At 38.1% G+C, this 20,925-nt stretch overlaps 1 protein-coding gene across 1 annotated transcript in view; it reads right to left on the bottom strand.

Annotated features, from left to right (window-relative positions):
* Positions 1-834: 834 nt before the first annotated feature.
* Positions 835-20,925, bottom strand: part of LOC112456989 — a 42,504-nt gene continuing 22,413 nt past the window's right edge. Inside the window, exons 3-4 of the mRNA XM_025019817.1 lie at positions 1,212-1,332; positions 835-1,132 (exon numbers count right to left, since the gene is read on the bottom strand). Of these exons, the coding sequence (XP_024875585.1) occupies positions 961-1,132; positions 1,212-1,332 (293 nt within the window). The 3' untranslated portion in view covers positions 835-960. The remainder of the gene's footprint in view (positions 1,133-1,211; positions 1,333-20,925) is intronic.

Genomic DNA, 20,925 nt, shown 5'->3' with positions numbered 1-20,925 from the left:
ATCTTATTTATATATGTTCATATACTGTCAGATATGAATATTTTTCCCGGACATTTTATATCATCCCGGGAAAAAATATTCATATCTGACAGTATATGAACATATATAAATGAGATATAAACAGATATAAGTTTTACATGCCCATATATAGAGCGTTTATATATATATATATGTGTTTTAAGTCCGACAAAGTCCATATTGGCACGCAGTTTAAAAAACTGAAAAATATATTTAATAATAATTGATATTGTGAAATATTATTAAGCACCCAGATCCACTTCGACCAAAAACGGCATCTCATTGCTTGTGTTATTTTAAATTTTTCTTTTTTTCTAATTTTGCATAAGACACTTAATCTTTTTTAATTGACATATTAATTTTTATCAAATATTTTTATAAACAATGAAATTTTACTTTTGTGAAAAAAACTGTTATATAATATATATTATAGTTCTTATAAATAAATATATTAATCGTATTATTTTGCAAACATAATATCTTATAATTTAAACTGAAAATCATATATAATCATATATGAACTTATATAGTCATATAAGATTATATATGATCAGATCAGATATTGCATCTCAAAGTATCCGATAGATGGCATTCGATGGGATCTGTTTCTCGTATTTAAAATTTGACCAACAGTGTTATAAGAATGGTATCAAAAGACACGACACTGTCTCGCGCTATGAAGCGGCACAATTTTTGTATCAGTTGTATCGTGGAGTCCACTTTTATAATAAAGTGGCACACTTAAAAAATAACTTTTGAAAATATATAACAATGTTCTAAAACTTACTTAAATATATATGTCCAGATTAAACTGTGTCAGTTCGTATCTGATCATACCTGATCATATCTGATCAGATATTAACATATACAATAATACCAGATCATATATCCTCAGATCTGGCCAATTTCCATATCTGACCATATATGGCCAATCATATATGATTATATATGATCATATATGAATATTTTTTCCCGGGTTGATATTAATTTAATTTGATCTAAATTTATTGTCAATTCTATGTCTGTAATGTAATTTACTTCAACAGCGCTTCCACAGACAATTGTGTCTCCTTTAAATGTGACAGCTGGGGCAATAATTAAGCAGAGATCAAATCTAGTATTAAATATTAAAATTAGAATACTATAATTATCATATAAATTTTTACGCGTTTAAATTATATTAATTGTATTACTTCGTTAATACTGGAGATGTTGAAAAGTATGGATCTAGACTACTACCATTCCCGAGTTTATTCCACTCTAATGCTGGATTCTTGCGGCGTTTATTGTATATAAGTACGATTGAGACATCCTCTGAAAACAATGACGCTTGTATCAAATCTGGATGTTTCAAAAATTTTCTTTTAAGTTTTACAGTTTAGACAATGTATAAAATATTTCCTTAAGAATTGTGGAAAAAACAATACAGTTTTGATGGTAAACCTTATTAAAATGCTTAGCTGATAATTCTTCCAAGTAGTGGTATATGCACACGTACACTCCTTTAACACTAATTTGATATTGTCGATCCTCTACAGCCGAACCTGGTACGTTTAATATATTTGCTCGAGCAGCCAGTTGATAAATGTCGGTTCGCAATGAAACTCTACAAATTGGATTTTCTGCATCCGGCGTAATACGAATTCCGTCCAACTATATAATATATAATATAATACCAAAATAAATAAGTTTAAATATTAAATCTTTATAATAAGAAAGTTATACAAGAGCAAAATGGTTTACAACCTGAAGCATCAATAAATCGTGTTGTAATTTATTCGTATCAGTCGGCATCATGAGACGAAAACCTTTGAATTCCAAATGTATCAATATGGCAACGATTTATTATTCAAGTTGGTTATGCCAACTAATGGTGTTGCCATGTTTTTATAACGGATAAATTCTGTGTTTTTTTCAGTAGATGAATTCAGGCACGTAAAAAATTTCACCAGTTGAGCATATTTGCTAATTACACTAATTGGTAAGATTATATCGACCATTTGCATTTTAATAAGTATTTCAGAAATGTAACCGTTTGTAGACAACGTAGAATCAAGCAGCAATTCTTTCTAGATATTAGAGTATCACAGAGGTAATTTCGCAAGATAAATAGATAAACGATATTCTTAATTTAAGCATGACTGATTTTAAATACAATGATTGAATAATTATCCTATCTTCTGAGGTTTGTAACCACTTTATACTCTTAAACTCTTTTCACTTTCATCACAAACGTAGTTATTCAGAGTCTGTCAAACACTTCTAACAGCTCTCAATAGCATTCAGTGGCTAATTGAGCTAATTCCCTCCAAATTTCTGTTCTAATACACAGATAGGTATTTACTTCTGACCATTTAAATTCTGAGAGGGAGCGGAGCAGAACGGAGAAAGGAAGAGCAATTGAGAAAGAAGTATAGAGAACGACGTTCAGATGGTGTTAGTGGGCGCTTACTTGTAGCGACTTGCCGCTACTGCAATTAATGTTCTGTCGGTTTTATAAAAATAAATGCACTTTTAATGAGGCTACTAGAAAAGTTTATTAAGTATCACCAATGTACAGACGACTCGAGTATAACGAGTATGACGCAACTAAAACTACGCGAGACGATAACCGTCAGTATCTGACTATCGAATCGAATTGACTGTCGCAGTGGCGCAGCAACGAAAGAGCTCGGCTTCCCTGGATCACGAACTCACTAGATGAGTAGTGGGGAAACTCGACGGTGGCTACATACTCCCCCCCGAGTGTTAACGAAAGGAAAGTAATATTGCACAGTAGTTATGTTGCTTACATGCTAATTAAAATATGATAATATAATTGAAACGCTGAGCTTACCACTAATAATGTTACGCTAATGCTAGACTTACAAATTAAAGGGTTGACAATACAGTATAGGGGTAAACGCTAAAATTACGAATACGCAATGAAAAGAATTATGGCTCTTTATTTAGATTGAATCGTACTTGCTTTTTTTGTGCCGGATACGTTCTAATTTGTTTAGACGGTTGTTCTACCGAAGGGGAACAATTACTAGGCTGATTGGAAGTAGAGGGAACGTACGTCTGTTGTAGGTGTTTCAATCACGTTATCCAATAAAAAATGTGCAGGTTTAAGACGTTCTATAGAAACACTGAGCGGTCGATTATTGACTTCAATTGTATAGACTTTATCGGAATTTCTTTGCAGAATTTTGAAAGGACCAGAATACGGTCGTTCCAGAGGTCTTTTAACTGCATCGTGTCGTAGAAAAACATGAGAACACGAGTTCAATTCCTTAAAGAAAAATGCGCGTTTTTTGTAGTGGTGAGCCACCGGAACAGGTTTAACTTGGCGCATGAAATTTCGAAAGTCGTTAATGAAGATCTGAGGATCTGGAGAAAAGTCTTCCTGAAGAAAAAATTCTCCGGGCACTCGAAGAATGGTGCCATAAACATACTCAGCTGGAGAAGCCTGCGTATCCAGACGTATATGCGTTCGTAATCCGAGGAAGACGGTTGGAAGGGTGTTGACCCAATTCTCTGTACCATGGCACATTAAAGCTGCTTTTAGTGAGCGGTGCCAGCGCTCAACCATACCATTTGACTGAGGGTGGTAAGCGGTTGTACGAATGCGCTTACAGCCTATTAAAGATAACAAAACTGCGAAAATCTGAGACTCAAATTGAGCTCCTTGATCAGTTGTTAAAATTTTGGGAGCGCCAAAACGAGTGATCCAATGATCGTAAAAGGTTTTAGCTACTGTCTGGGCTGTGATGTCAACCATCGGAATTGCTTCGGGCCAGCGAGAGAATCTGTCGATTAAAGTGAGGCAGTATCTATAGCCGTTCATAAGTGGTAAGGGACCAATAATGTCTAAGTGAATATGCTCAAAACGCCCATCAGGAGCGATAAAAGAAGCAGGAACTTGTTTGACATGACGGGAGACTTTAGATTGTTGACAGTCCAAACAGCTATGTGCCCATTTGGTAACGTCACGATGTAGGTTAGGCCAAATGTATCGTTGACGTATGATGCGGTCAGTGACCTTGGCATTGGGGTGGGCGGGATTATGAAATAAATCAAAGACCTCTTTCCTAAGAGATGCTGGAATGTAAGGACGGATAACTTCTCCTGACAATTCACAGTAGAGCTCTGTATTAGGAGAACCCCAAACAAATTTTTTGAATTTGAGGGAAGATGTGTTAGAAGCGAGTAAATGTTTAAGCTCGTCATCTTCTTTTTGCCGAGAGGCAAGATCAACTAACTCGAATTCGGTAGGTAAGCAGAATGCTTCGATTCGCGATAAACCATCAGCTACCACATTATCGGGACCGGGAAGGTAATCGATGTTGGTGGAGAATTGAGCTATAAAGGATAGTTGTCGCACTTGCCTCGGGGAGGCTTTATCCGAGCGCTGTTTAAACGCGTAAATTAACGGCTTATGGTCAGTTAGGATCTTAAAATCACGACCTTCGAGGAAGTGTCGAAAAAATTTTATAGATTTGTAGATCGCGGTGAGTTCGCGGTCATATGCACTATATTTCTTCTGCGATTCGGTAAATTTTCGAGAGAAAAAAGATAACGGTTTCCAAGTATTCTCGATATACTGCTCGAGGACTGCTCCTATAGCAAAGTCTGAGGCGTCGGTAACTAAACGCGTTTTTGCGTTGACGGACGGATGCGCTAGGCAAGCTGCGTTGGCCAGGTCTGATTTAGCTGAAACAAATGCTTTTTCGGCATCAGGAGTCCAAATGATTTCGCGCTTATCGTTCTTTCGCGAGTCTTTGAGATAGACGTGAAGCGGAGCTTGAACGCGCGCTGCTTGAGGGAGGCTACGCCTGTAGAAATTTAAGGCGCCTAAAAATCGACGAAGTTCGACTACTGTACGCGGTTTCGGTAAGTTTTGAATGGCGGCAACTCTTTCTGGAGTAGGCTTAATGCCGTCGCGGCTAACCGTGTAACCTAAAAAGTTTACTTGTGGGACGCCTAGAATGCATTTGGATGGATTTAAAAATAATCCGAATTCTTTAAGTCTCTGAAACACTATACGAAGATGTTTCCTATGCTCTTCAACTGAGGAGGAGGCAATAAGAATATCATCAATATATGCGAAGACAAAATCTAAATCTTTAAGTGCTTGATGAATGTAACGCTGAAACGTTTGCGCTGCGTTGCGTAGACCGAAAGTCATGTAAACATATTCAAACAACCCAAATGAGGTGATAACGGCTGTTTTAGGTATATCTTCTTTAGCCACCGGGATCTGGTGGTACGCTTTAAAAAGATCTAAAACCGAAAAAATAGTTTTTCCTGCAAGATTGGCAGAGAAATGTGGAGGTGAGGAACGGGATATAGATCTGGTTCGGTAATCGCATTTGCCCGGCGGTAATCACCACATACTCGCCACTCACCGTTCTTTTTGCGAACGAGGTGAATAGGGCTAGCCCAAGGGTTACTAGAAGGCCTGCAAATGCCTAACTCTATGAGACGTTTAAATTCCGCCTTAGCCGCCGTCAATTTATCTGGCGGCAAACGTCGAGAACGTTCTGCGACTGGCGGGCCGGAAGTTAGAATGTGATGTTCCACATCACGAGTTCCAGAAGGAATTAGTTGACTAACCCCCGTTATTTCCGGAAATTCTAAAAGGATATCCGCGAAATTAGCTTTGCGATTTACCGTTGATATTTTATTTTCACGAACGACTCGGATTTCACCTGTAGTGAAGAGCTTAGTACTAGTATCGATAAGTCGACCATTGTGTAAGTCAACCAGGAGTTGATAATGTTTTAAACAATCCGCACCTAAGATAGCATGAGGGACTGCCGCCACGCGAAAATTCCAGACTACAGGTCGCCGAAGACCGAAGTCTAGCGCAAGGCGACGTTCGCCATAGGTGTTGATACTAGAATTATTAGCCGCAAATAATTTAAGTTCAGACGGCGCTTTTTTATCGCGAAACGTTGCGGGGAGAATTGAAATTTCCGCGCCCGTGTCGATAAGGAATTGCTGACCTGTAATGCGGTCGAAAACGTGAAGACGGCTTTGCTTTGCCCCGTTACTCCCGACCGTCTCGGTGCGAGGAGGGGGTTTCAGTTTTCCAGTTGCTTAGGCTCTTGCCAAGAACATGGCTTGCGACAGGATGTCGCCTTGGTTCCGTATTTACGGTGGATATAACAAAGGTCGGATTTTTTTGCATTTTGCGATTGCGCGGAAGAACGACCTCTAGACTTAGATCGGTTACGTCGCGATTTAAACACCTCTTTATTAAGGGCCGCGAGTTGCTTAGTAATCTGATTTAATTTTTTATCGATGCTGGATGAAGGTGCTGCATCTTTCGCTTGGTTTACCACGGCGACAAACGGTACTACCGAAGTACTCGGGTTATTGGTCTCGGAAATCCTATCCGCAATTTTGGCCAGCTTTTGCAAATCTTGTTCATTAATCGCGGCTAGAATGGCTTTGTGAGAGTCAGGAAGTTGCTCGATAAACAAAGATCTGAGCACCGCTGGGCTGCATTGACCGTTATTAAGATTTTTCATATGATTAAGAAGGTGTGAAGGTTTTTGATCGCCTAACACCTGACCTTTTAACAGGCTTCGTAAGCGAGATTCGGAAGAAGTCGCGTAAACGGATAAGATACGCTCTTTGAGACTCTCGAATAGATCCTCAGGCGGCGGATCCGCTTTAAGTAAATCAGAGATGTGTGCAACTACTTCAGTGTTGACGCCCGTTAACAAATAGTCGGCTTTGGTTCGATCGGCGGTAATTCCCGCCACACGCAACGACGCCTCGACTTGCAAAATCCACGCTTCCGGCTCGCTTTTCCAAAATGGCGGAATTTTAGGAACGCGGTATGTTTCCACACGCGGCGGTTCTGACATGATTACGGCGAAATAGAGCACGATCGAAAGCGTTACAATGGTATGCGCAAGGTTACGTCGAAAACGCGCGCTATATATGCACAGATCACGCGTCGATGCTAAACGTTTACTCGTGGGAACGGTTCGCACGAGACGCGAGATCGCATGTGCTGATAACAATAGTAAACGGGAGAGTAACGTTACGGAACGAAGGTCTCGATGACTACGATGAGCTGCGATGGGCTGCGACGAAGTATGCAGAACCGCGATGAGCTGCTGCACTGGTGCGGACGGTCAGCCGCCAGGAACAGCCTCGCCAAGGAAGAAAATCGGTTGAACGGGCTTTGACCAATAGCGTGTCGTGCGTAATGGCGCGCTGCCGTTGCTATGGGCTTGAATTCCAGCGAGAGAAAAAAAAAATTTTTTGTCTGCACCTAATATGCGTCGATCTCCTTTACAGGGTACCAGCTGTATACCGGCTAATCTGCAACAGAGAAAAATGCCGTCGGGTGTCTCCCCGACAAGGTCGGTGGACACGAGACGGGCCTCGACGAGAAACTTCTCGAACGTGCACTGAACCGAACAAATCACGTCGGGGTCACCAGTTGTAGCGACTTGCCGCTACTGCAATTAATGTTCTGTCGGTTTTATAAAAATAAATGCACTTTTAATGAGGCTACTAGAAAAGTTTATTAAGTATCACCAATGTACAGACGACTCGAGTATAACGAGTATGACGCAACTAAAACTACGCGAGACGATAACCGTCAGTATCTGACTATCGAATCGAATTGACTGTCGTAGTGGCGCAGCAACGAAAGAGCTCGGCTTCTTTGGATCACGAACTCACTAGATGAGTAGTGGGGAAACTCGACAGTGGCTACATACTTATTTCGCGCATGCGCACTCCATTTTGGACAACAAGAAATCAGGAGAGTTGCGCTACTGTGGTCTGAGGGTGCCATTACATGGAGCGCGGAAACGCGGAAACGCGGAAACGCGGAAACGCGGAACATAATAGTACGTAACTAGATTCCGCGTTTCCGCGACTTGAGTCCCGCACGTTTGAACGGAAAAGCGGAATCCGATATTATCGTGTATGTATGTATGTACATACCCTGGCTTGCATAAGATACTTCATAATAACCATCAACATGATGTTTGAATCTATAATATTATACTGCCACTTTTATAAAATAATAAAGTAATCGAAGTATGTAAAAGCTTTCCTTTTCAATGTGATTAGACAGCTCCGAAATTTGATGGAGTATACTGTATCCGCGTTGACAACGGATTTTGACGCGTTCGTTCCGCGAGCTTGTTTCTCCTTATATTACATGGAGCACAATTTGCGCGGAAAAGCGGATCAGTATAGTGACAAATAGACATTTGTATTCATTTCTTAAAATTGTGTTCACTTAATTCATTGCAATTTTTATTAATATGCTTATCTTTTCAGCTTATCTATTGAATACAAACATTTTAATCAATAAATACCGTTAAAAATTAATATTTTATAATTCTCCGTTCCGCTTTTCCGCTCAAAATGTGCTCCATGTAATACAAGGCATTCAAAACAAACGGAACGGATCGACGGAAATCTAGTAAATTTTGTCTTCCGCGTTTCCACGTTTCCGCACTCCATGTAATGACACCCTGAGTGTCTCGTGTCTCGCGTCAAGTACGCGCGGAGCGATACCGACCGTGACTCTTCACGCGACGCGACGATTAATATTTTTTCTGATTCAAGGTAATTGTTTTATTTACATGTAATTATCCTATTATTATACGACGCGAAGCGAAACCGCACCGTGACTCTTTTACGCGACTCTCTGCGAGACTGTGCGGGAATGAGAACATTACCGCACTGTTCGAGCGGAGGATTTCTCGGTGTGAAATTGGCTATTTGTCGCACAAATGGCGCGCGCGTAACGGGCCTGTAGGAACCAGACAATGTAGCCAACCTCGAAACGTTAAAAATCTCTGTAATGCCAGTGTCGACACACAACACTTTTCTTTGTTTTATATAGATTCATCATCAGTATTCTTTTGTCTTTAGTTCGATGTACACGAGGCGTAGTTCTTAAGAATAAAGTTTATTAAGATATACGTAATATCTCATTACAACCTCGCATCCAGAACAATATCTAAAGGTGAAATTTCATGGGCAGTGAAAACCAGCAGCAGATCGTACTGATTGGCTATAAAATAGAGGAGTTCTAGAAACTCGAGAACTTCTCTATTTTGTAGCCAATCAGTACGATCTGCTGCTGCTTTTCACTGCCCATGAAATTTCACCTTTAGGCAGTGCCCAGTAATAATTGGTGACCCCGACGCGCGACGTGATCACTCGTACGACGTGATCACCAGTACGGCGTTTTGGAAATAGTAACGGCTTTAACCGTCCGACTACGTATATGATCGCACACCCAGAAAGATCGACTCGTCCGAGGGTATTAAAAAAAACGAGGGCCGAGAAGTAACATGACGTCACGTACACCGCCCCCGCATCATAGCGGGCTCCCCGGGAAAAATACACGTAATACGGACACCCCCAGCGATATGGAAAACCAACGAGGATACGAGACTGAGAGCAGAGAAGGCGGCTTGAACTCGGCCTTCCACCCGAGCCTGAAGTCCATACGGCTCGATTGATGAGACTTCCTCTTTTTTGGAAAGCGAGTCCTAACCTCTGGTTCGCACAAGCTGAAGCAGCGTTTCAGCTCTCGCGTGTCTCAGCAGATGACACGAAATTCAGGTACGTGGTATTCAATCTTGACCAAGAAGTACTGCCGTTTGTTTCCGATATTCTAGAGAACCCACCGCCCACGCAAAAATATCAGGCGCTTAAAGACCGCATCCTAACGTCGTTCGGTGACACCAGCAAGTCGAAATTACGACGTTTATTACGAGGACACGAAATGGGCGAAGAAAAACCCTCCAATTTTTTACAAAGGCTGCGCAACGTAGCATGCAGGGCATGCGGAGATTCCATCCTACGCACCCTGTTTCTCGAGCAGTTACCTGAGTCCATCAGGGCTGTACTAGCTGTCGGCAGAGTGGAAGACCTCACAACGCTAGCGATGCAGGCGGACAAAACGATGGAGGTTATGAAGCCGGTAATTAGCACAGTAGCCGTTCCCACAGCAAGTTCCCTTCAGCCTGTTTCCACCTTGGAACAGCAAATTGCAGATCTCAAAAAACAGGTAGAAGCGTTAACTGTTAGGACTCAAAGGGGACGACCGAGAAGTCGCGGTCTTGGTACTTGGGTCGAAGTACTACCCCGTGGTACTAGGGATCGATTTGCTAGTCGTAAGCCTAATATTAAGCAAAATACCGATTATTGTTATTATCATGCTAAGTTTGGTAAAGAAGCTTACAGGTGCCGCCCACCCTGTACTTGGCAAAAGGCTGTAGCGAGTACGAAGCAAACAACTAAAGAAAACTAACTACGCTTCCTCGTTTGGAGGCGCACGTGGGAGCTTCTCCAAAGCAACGACGCCTCATTTTGACTGATCGCAAATCCCGTATGCGATATTTAATAGACACTGGCGCAGACATTAGTATAATACCGCAGTCGATGACAACCAACCAAACTCCAACCGATCTAACGCTCTACGCAGCGAATGGCTCGGCGATTCCAACGTTTGGTCAAAAACTTGTTAGCGTCGATTTAGAATTACGACGCAAGTTCCAGTGGCGTTTCACAGTAGCGAAAGTCACTCATGCTATAATAGGAGCTGATTTCTTGGCGCAGTTTAACCTTTTAGTCGACTTACATAATCGCCAATTGATTGACGGAGTAACAAAGTTAGGAACGAATGGACAAATAATTAACGTCACGACACCTTCCGTTTCCACGATACTTCAGGACAACGAATATAGCGATTTATTGAAGGAGTTCATCGATATAACGAGACCTTGTCAGCACAAGAAGCCCAAACATAAGGTTCAACACTAATTCATTACGACACGTGGTCCACCGGTCGCCGCGCGCGCACGTCGGTTGTCGCCTGAAAAGCTGAGAGCCGCGCGTGCCGAATTTGCTCAAATGATTACTGAAGGAATTTGTCAGCCGTTTAGCAGCCCGTGGGCTAGTCCGTTACACTTGGTCCGGAAAAAAACGGGCGAATAGCGTTATTGCGGAGACTACCGCGGCGTAAACAGAGTTACCGAGCCAGACCGATATCCTATTGCTCATCTCCATGATTTTAATCACCGTCTTCGCGGATGCACTATATGTTCAACATTAGATCTGATACGCGCTTATTATCAAATACCCGTCGCACCAGAAGACCGGCCCAAAACAGCGGTCATTACTCCATTCGGGTTGTACGAGTTCAACGTAATGACATTCGGCTTGTGCGCAACGCTGCACAGTCGTTTCAACGATTTATGGACAAAATCTTTCGTGGACTAGACTTCGTATTCTGTTACATCGACGACATCATTATAGCGTCCAAAAACGCAGCGGAACACCGAAAGCATCTTTGTATAATTTTTGAACGTCTTCGAGAATACGGTCTATCGATTAATGTCAGCAAGTGCGTATTCGGGAAAGAAGAGGTACAATATCTAGGATACCTAATCAATGCCGAAGGATCCAAGCCTCTACCGCAACGAGTGGAAGTTATCCGCAATTATCCGAAACCAAAGGATATAAGCGAACTATGCAGATTTTTGGGCATCATAAATTTCTATCGACGTTTTGTCAAAGGAGCTGCCCAAGCACAAACAACGCTCAACTCGTACCTCGTAGGCTCTAAACGTCGAGATAAACGCCCAGTAGTATGGACCCCAGAATCGGAGCAGGCATTCGCATTATGCAAACAGCAACTAGCTGACGCGACGTTACTCGCACATCCCGTCGAGAACGCGCCATTGGTACTCCATACAGACGCATCAGATACAGCCATAGAAGCATCGTTAGAGCAACTCCACGATAACAAACTTGAACCACTCGCATTCTTCTCTCGTAAGCTGAGCACCGCAGAAAGTAAATACAGCACTTACGACCGTGAGCTTTTAGCGATTTACAAGAGCCTAAAATTTTTTCGTCATTTCGTGGAAGGACGTGAAGTAACCATAGTGACAGACCACAAACCACTAATATACGTTTTCAACCAAAAGGCGGAAAAGGCATCTCCAAGGCAGCTTCGCCAAATCGATTTCATCGGTCAAATCACAACGAAAATTGTCCACGTAAACGGAGAGGACAACATTGTAGCTGATGCTTTATCGCGCTTGAGCACCATCGATTTACCAAGGATCGTATCAACTGACGAACTCGCGCAAGAGCAGGCTTCGGACGAAGAACTCCAACAGCTTCTCAAATCAGATACATCACTTAAATTACGCAAACTATGTCTAACCGGCACTGATACAACATTGTATTGTGATGTTTCACAAGATGATGTTCGACCTTACGTTCCCGCAAATCTTCGAGGACAAATATTTAACGCTACTCATACACTATCTCATCCAAGCGGACGCGTCACTAGAAGATTGATACAGAGGACTTTCGTCTGGCCCAGCATGGGAAAAGATATCACGGCCTGGTCACGTACTTGTATAACGTGTCAACGAAATAAAATAAGCAGACACGTTCACACTCAACTGGAGAAAATTCCAATGTCGTTATTGTGTCACAATGATCGACCGTTTCACGCGCTGGCCAGAAGCAGTTCCCGTTGCTGATATCACTGCAGACACCGTCGCAACCGTCTTCTACGCGAACTGGATCGCAAGATTCGGAGTACCTGCTACCATAACAACCGATAGAGGTACGCAATTTGAATCCGCACTTTTTCAAGCACTAACTAATCTTTTAGGAAACGCATTCGCACAACCGCTTATCATCCATCCTCTAACGGGATGATCGAGCGCTGGCATCGTTCGTTAAAAACTGCAATTAAATGCCATAAAAACTCGAGGTGGACAGAAATACTTCCCACGGTCCTGCTAGGCTTACGTTCAAGTTACAAGGAGGACGTCAAAGCAACAGCGGCTGAATTAACATATGGTACATTACGCATACCAGGAGAATTCTTCTCTAATGAAGACATCCCGGCTGATCCTCAAATATTCATCGAGAAGTTCCGTGAACACATGCGGAAAGTTCGTGCCAGTCCCGCAGCACACCACGAAAAACGCAAAATATTTATTCATAATACGCTATTTACTTGCACTCATGTTTTTGTCAGAAGAAACGATGTCAAAAGACCATTGAAATCCCCGTATGAAGGACCTTATGAAGTCGTGGAACGTCCTACGGAAAGGGTCTTCACTCTGAAAATCAACGGCGAGAATAGTAACATTTCAATCAAAAGACTAAAACCAGCTTTTATCGAGGCTCTACCTCAACAACTTAAGAACCGGAGCAAGGAACATCCCGGCCAGCTGTACCCTTACGTACTTATTCCAGAACTAAATCAGTTACCTTCGCAAATCATCGCGAAGAAACTTAAGGGGGAGTACTGTAGGAACCAGATAATGTAGCCAACCTCGAAACGTTAAAAATCTCTGTAACGCCAGTGTCGACACACAACACTTTTCTTTGTTTTATATAGATTTATCAGTATTCTTTTGTCTTTAGTTCGATGTACACGAGGCGTAGTTCTTAAGAATAAAGTTTATTAAAATATACGTAATATCTCATTACAACATCGCATCCAGAACAATATCTAAGGCAGTGCCCACAGGCCACTTTCCATGCACGTGTTATATAAAAGTATGGAAACCCTGAAAAATCTTGAAAACTATAAGTTTTACAGAAAAATGTTTCAGACAAAAGTTGTACGGTTTTGAAAGGGCCATACGATGGTATTATTGGTTTGAGCTTGAATAGCTGCTTGAAGGTCACGTAAAAGTCACTTTCAATTTTTCAAATGGAACACTCTATATTTCATTGCATATTCTTGTAGCTTACCTCAAGAGCTTTCCAAAACACTACAAAAAAATTTTTTTATCAAGAACTTTTCTAGTTATAAGACTTGAAATTTCCCGAATTTTGACTAAAATACAAAATATCTCGTAAAATACTGATTTTTCGATCATCTTACTTCAATACTTTTTTGAACAGAATAATGAGATAAATCAATTGGTGTAAAAAAAAAACACAAAAAATAAATTCTGAGTAGCCGTGAAAACAACTAATTACTTCAGTATGAAAATTCTGCAAAATCTCGAAGAGTGATGACTACTCAAAATTAGTTACTTTTACGGCTACTCAAAATTAGTTATCATGGCTACTCATAATTCAAGAATGAACATTTTAGGAGATATTTTGTATTTTAGTCAAAATTCGGAAAATTTCAAGTCTTATAACTAGAAAAGTTCTTACTAAAAAAAAATTTTTTTGTAGTGTTTTGGAAAGCTCTCGAGGTAAGCTACAAGAATATGCAATGAAATATAGGGTGTTCCATTTAAGAAATTGAAAGTGACTTTTACGTGACCTTCAAGCAGCTATTCAAGCTCAAACCAATGATACCATCGTATGGCCAGGGGAGTAAAACTCTTATTGTTTTTCTCAGAATATTTGACGCCGATAATGATCCCGACCTCAGATGGCGCAGGATGTTACGTGCTTGCTCACGTGATCACAACATAACCTCTTAGTATTATCCGTATTCTCCTGTTTCCGTATGCTCCGTATTGTTCAGTATTACTTCTCGAGTATTAAGTGCGTTGAGTGTTCTTCAGTATTTTCTGTTCTTGTTTGAGAATTATTTAACTATTGACATTTTATTCTAAAACAATGCCAACGTGTGCAGTGTTAGGTTGCATATCAGGATATGTTAACAATCCTGAAAAAGTTTCTTTCTTCCGTGTACCAACTAATCAAATTATGATACAGCGATGGCAAACTGCTATTCGCAGAAAGGATATTGTGCTTTCATCAAAACATTGTGTCTGTGAGAAGCATTTTTTGAAAGAAGATATCTTATGGCAACGGGAAGAAATTTGTGATCAAAGTGGAAACGTACTTGGCGTAGTAAGTTGTGATTGTTTAGCAGATTATTTAATTTTTTAAGTTATTATTTGATATTTTAAGTTATTATATGACTTTTTTCTTCAAGTCTTCGTACAAAATTCCAAGATTGAAAGCTGAAACAATCCCATCTGTATTTCCATGGACCGAAAACATAGATCACGTTGAGTCATCGGCGTCATTGGTATTCACAGAGGTCACAGAGCCCGTAGAAATACCGAAAATTCCTGAATTAATGGAAATAGAAAAAGACTCTAGTTCAAAGTAATTGAAATGATTAGCTGTTATAAATGTACATAATGCTTCTCGTAGCTCGGTTTTGTACGATTTAATTTAAACATAATGAATGTTATTCCAATACTGGAGCTACAATTAAATGCAATTATATTGAATATAAATCGTAATTGAACCAAGTTATCTGTCTTTTTATAAAGTGCTTGATAGATTCTTTAAACAAAAGTTTATAAAATTATATTTTGTTTCGCAAAAAACATATCTTTTGAAAAGACTGCCGAATAGTAATAAATATTTTATTTTTTAAAACAATAAAATAAAGAAAACCGAATTAAACATGCAGTATTTGATAAATGCTAACATTGATATGCCATCATCATCTTGGTGCAGAATGTACAACGCTGCCAATAATATATTGTATTTCTTTGAAAGCACATGCTGTAAAATTAACAACTTGTACAGCGTCATTAATTTGAAAGAAATAATTGTCACTGGCGATATGCGCATAACTGTTAAAGCTCTTAGTCGTTCACTTGATATTGGTACCTTTGGAATGATTGATGAACCTTTCAATGAAGTTTCACAATTACAAGACATATAGATAAAAATAGATGGTATGAAGATTTGTTCTGCGTATCAAAAGATGCCAAATTACAAAATGTTAAAAGTAACGTACTATTCGAAGACAACATGGGTTTGACGAGACACAATAATTGTCCTGTATTGTTATCTGATAATAAGATATGTAGGTATTGTAGAACTGCAAAAAAAATTTTACAGAAAATTGCAAAAAGAGATAAAAAAAACGACAAAATAATCAGGTTACAAATACCTTTGTCATCAAAAAATCGAAAATAGTTAGAGTTCCTACGAAAAAAAAAGAAATTGGCTGATAGAGTTAAATAGCGAGCCTCAAAATCTATTGAAAAATGGAAAACAGACTTAAATAAAATAGAAGCTAATATTCAAAATATTTCGCAAGTTAAAGATCTATTGGAAAAAAATAATATCGGAATAAACGAACGAGAAGTAATCAAACAAATATTAGTAGCTTCGAAGAGGAAAAGTCCAAAAGGAAGAAGGTATTCCGAGCATTGGCTATTGCTGTGTTTGCTAATGCACATGCGATCTCCCTGTGGATATCGATTTCTAAGGGAAAATGACATTTTGCCGATTCCTGCCGTTCGTACTATTCGAAGGTAAAAATTTGTATTCAGCATATTATTAAACAATTTTAGCTGAAATCTACATATTAAACAGTCACAATGTTTTGTACATATAAATAATATTTACATTAACAAGTACCTTTCCATAATTGACACAAAGTGCGGTTTCGATGCAAATTTCTTTGAATTATTTAAGATATTTATTGAAAAGAAAGAAGAAATTCATAAGCACGGAGCTTTATTAATCGACGAGATATCCACTCAAAAAAGTGTTAGTGTAAAGACACAGAACTTGACCTACACAGGACTTGTCGATTTTGGCGAGAATGGACCGCAGTCTACTAATATTAATAAGAAAGCAAATCACGCATTGACTATAATATTCCAACCTTTTGCTGACAATTACACACAGCCGATTGCAGTGTTTGCGTCAAGTGGTCCAGTAAACGGCGAAATGATATCACAGCTTATCATAAAAGCCATTATATTAGTAGAGAAAGCCGGAGCAAAAGTTCATGCGGTTATAAAGTGACGGTGCTTCAACTAACCGTAAGTTTTGGACAACGATGGGAGTGAATCGTGACCGATGTAGATTGATAAATTACTTTCAACACCCCGTGACCGAAAATAGAAAAGTATTTGTTTTTTCGGACACGCCTCATTTAATGAAAACTATTCGAAACAGACTTCATAACAACTTAACATTGCAGGTATTATTTGTTATATTTCCTTAGACTTATATTTCCAGGATATTATTTTTAATAATTTCGTTTTTTATATTAGATGGACCCTGATCAGTCGCAAATTAAATGGGAATATTTGAAAATCATGTATGCCAATGATAAACTTTTGCCAGGACAGATACGTATATGTCCAAAATTAACGGAGAATCATTTGAATTTAAGTAATTCCGCCAAAATGAGAGTTCGCCTAGCCGTTCGAGTATTAATATTTAATTATTGTATCTTTTCGTATTTTATTAATATTGATTTAATACATTTGTGTATTATATTATAGGTTTTTAGTAAATCTGTAGCTCATGGTTTACGATTTTATCAAAACCGCGTACCCGAACTTAAAGATTGCGAAGCCACTGCTGACTTCTGCAAGTGGATGAATAATATGTTTGACGCTTTAAATCGAAGAGAATATTTGAAAGGACTAAAACCTGGTAATCCTGATTTCAAGGTAATTTTTATTTTTGTAATGAATGTAATTTTAAACAGATTGAGTTGGAGACGTCGAAAATGTACCCTTTTTATAGATCCTTGAAGAATCTTTATCTAAGCTAAATGATTGGGAAAAAAAGTTGACGATAAGATTTTAGATAAAAAATTGTTTCTAACCAAGCAAACTGCGGAAGGTTTACGGATAATTTTACAATCCATGATGGATCTAACCTGCACCCTTGTAAATCATTTTGGTTTTTCGGAACTTCAATCAGGACGTGTTAATCAGGACGCACTTGAGGTTTGATGGGTTTAATTTTAGTTAATTGTAGTATTTCCACAGATATATTTGTGTCCCTATTTTGTAGTAATATATTTATATAAATAAGGTAGAATATAATAATTAAGATAACATTTAAACGTAATAGTTTTAATCTAGCGTTAATACATTTTGAGTGAATTTTGATCATTGAGTTAATTAAAATCATGGTTTAAATTATTTAAATGTATTTAAATTTATAATGATTTTTTCAATCATTACGATACGATAGATACGATTGATGTAAACCTGTCAACCAGAATAATGTTTAAGTTTTCATTTCACTTTCAGGATTGATTAAAAAATGTATTTTTGCATATTTAAAGGTATTCAATTTTGCATTATGCTCTACTATTTTTAACAAATTTTCGTATAATTGCTTCTTTCTTTAGAGATTTTTTGGCACTGTAAGGCAAGTAGGCGGTTGTAATGATCACCCCGCTACCCCAACGTTTCTGCAGATCTATAAAATATTGTCAACTTTTGGTATTTTAAAACCTCCTTCATCTGGAAACTGCAGTTATAAAGAATGTTAATAATGAACCACTAATATCTCTTTCGCAACTAAAAAAAATCTACACAAAGCCGGATGACTCAAAACAATTTTTACTGAAAATTAAGGAAAAGTTAAACAATGCTATACAAAACGAAGCATGGGACTTTGAAAATTATGTCGAGTCTGATTATAGTCTACCAGAAGTGGTGGACTGTGTTATTTACTGCTTTACAGCTAACATGGCACATAAAATGCTTGCATTTCTTAAAGACTGTTCAGTATGTACAAATGCATTATTAAACTTCGACGAGCATACAGAACATACTAATTATTTTAATGCTATGTTTTTAAATGTGATTAACAAAAATCAAGCCGCTCTTTTTGCTCATCCAAATAGAAAATTTTATTTATTTATTAGATCTTTAGAACATCTTTTCGTCAAGCATTCTAATTCTACACATGTTTTTGAGGAAGTTATTAACGAAGCTTTACAATGGAATTTATTTACTTTTCCTTGCACTCTTCACAAAAACGATGTGATTCCTTTAATTACTCAAAATTATATTCAAACACGCATGATGCAAAATTGTAAGAAAATTAATGAAACTCCGAAGAAAATTAGTGCAGAAAAGAAAAAGTCTGCCAAATATTATGTGAACTGAAGTACATTCTTTTATTCTTTTATTTGTAATTATGTAATTATATAATACACTATAAGTATATGCATGTTATCATTATTTTATGAAGTTACCATTTTCTTCTTATGTAGTTTAAAGGTTAAATTGTCACAAAAATAATATTATAAAGCTCAGCATAATAAGTTAGTGTAATATTAAAAATATCACATGTTTAGGCATTTTTGCAGAATTATACTGAAAAAAAAATTATAACATAAGTTTGACGAGTGTCAAGTATCTATCAAAATAAACTAGGTTAGTTTTTGATCACGTGGGCAAGCACATTACTCCCAGCGCTATGGGGTCGCTAAGGGGATCAAGCGACGCTTCATACTTTCACTCCCCTGCGTATGGCCCTTTCAAACCCGTACAACTTTTGTCTGAAACATTTTTCTATAAAGCTTATAGTTTTCGAGATTTTTCAGGGTTTCCATACTTTTCCCACACTCTGTATATGTATGTACAAAAAGTATAAATATATATATTATATATAAATAAATATATATATTATATATATATATATATATATATATTTTATATATATATATATATATATATAAAATAAATATATATTAAAAATGTAATAAAAATATCTATATATATATAAAAAAACATTTAAAAAATACAAAAAAATACAAAAAATACAAAAATAAAAACAAAAAAAACAAAAATGGAAGCAGTAACTGCTACATCTTCGTTCGTTGCTTCTGCGTTAGTAGTCCAGTCGGCACGTCGCGTCGTTAAAAATGACAAATAAATCGACTAATTAAGACAAAGCTGCAAAAAATTTTAATCTCTTTATTTGGGTGTCAGTAATGACAAACTAAGTTTTCGACCTCCCCCGTGGTGTGGTTCGGCCGCCATCTTGGAAGAAAGGGGTGAAAAATCGGTTTTTCGCGAATATCTCGGTTTCCATTAGACTTAAGCTAAAATAGTTTAATGCAATATTGTAGGGAATTAAATTCTCTACAAAAAAAGAAAGTACAGGTTTTTTTCCTACGACTAATAGTTTTGGCGCTAAAGCCGGGAGGAGTAGGATACTTTTTGTAACAAATGGTTTTAGCGACTCTATCTCGCCGTATCTCACTTCTCAGGTAAATGGCGTTGTTATTGTGCTAGTGAACCGTTGTCGTTTCACACATCTGGCTTTGTATTATTTACTCAACAATGCTATAAACACTCCTTGTTAAAAGCTAGGAGCATCCAAGATTTTAAATAAATTAACCCTTATGAAAAAGTACACTCAACTTTGATGGTCAACACCTAAATTGAGTGTTAACACTAAACTTATGCCCAAATTTGGGCGTAAGTTTAGTGTTTGTCATCAAAGTTAAGTGTCAACACTTAAATTTAGGTGTAGATTGAGTGTTGACCATTAAGGTTTAGGTAAGTCGTGGGTTTAATCCTCAATGATAGGTGTAGGTTGGGGATTAAGCCTCAATGTTTAGTGTAGGTTGGAGATTGATCCTCATCGTTGGATGTTGGTTTGGTGTTAACAGAGTGTTAACCTTTAATGTTCTATGTCGATTTAATCAGTGTCGCCATGATCCCTTTATCGTTGGGTGTCGTTTAAATGTTATTGTGTTAATTTTTGTTAAGTGTCAATTGACGGCTTGGTTTATTGGAAAAGTGTTTCAGATATAAAAGTTGAAAGGTTTGAAGGGAGCCAATAGATCATCTTATTGGATTTTGGATCCAGGGCCTGTATTGAGCCCAATAGGGCCCAAGTCAAATTTTTTTAATAAAAACATTGCCATTATATAAAATGCAATATGAATAAAAAATTATATTGTATTGGCAGACATATGGATAATGTAAATATTTTTTTATTTGACCATTACAATAATTGCGTTACAATATTAATTTTTTTAAAGGTTTCTATTTCTATTAAATAGTTACTTTATAACTGTAAAAGTCACAACAAAATTTCTGTTTGTAATTTGACAATTTTGAAAATTAAAATATTACATAACTGTTGGGAGAAGACTTTGAACGAGCAATAAGTTCCCGCCCTTCT

This window comes from Temnothorax curvispinosus, unplaced genomic scaffold (assembly GCF_003070985.1).
Source record: "Temnothorax curvispinosus isolate PA1 unplaced genomic scaffold, ASM307098v1 QBEX01007375.1, whole genome shotgun sequence".
Taxonomy (NCBI): Eukaryota; Metazoa; Arthropoda; class Insecta; order Hymenoptera; family Formicidae; genus Temnothorax; species Temnothorax curvispinosus.
This window is presented reverse-complemented; position numbering and strand designations above follow the sequence as displayed.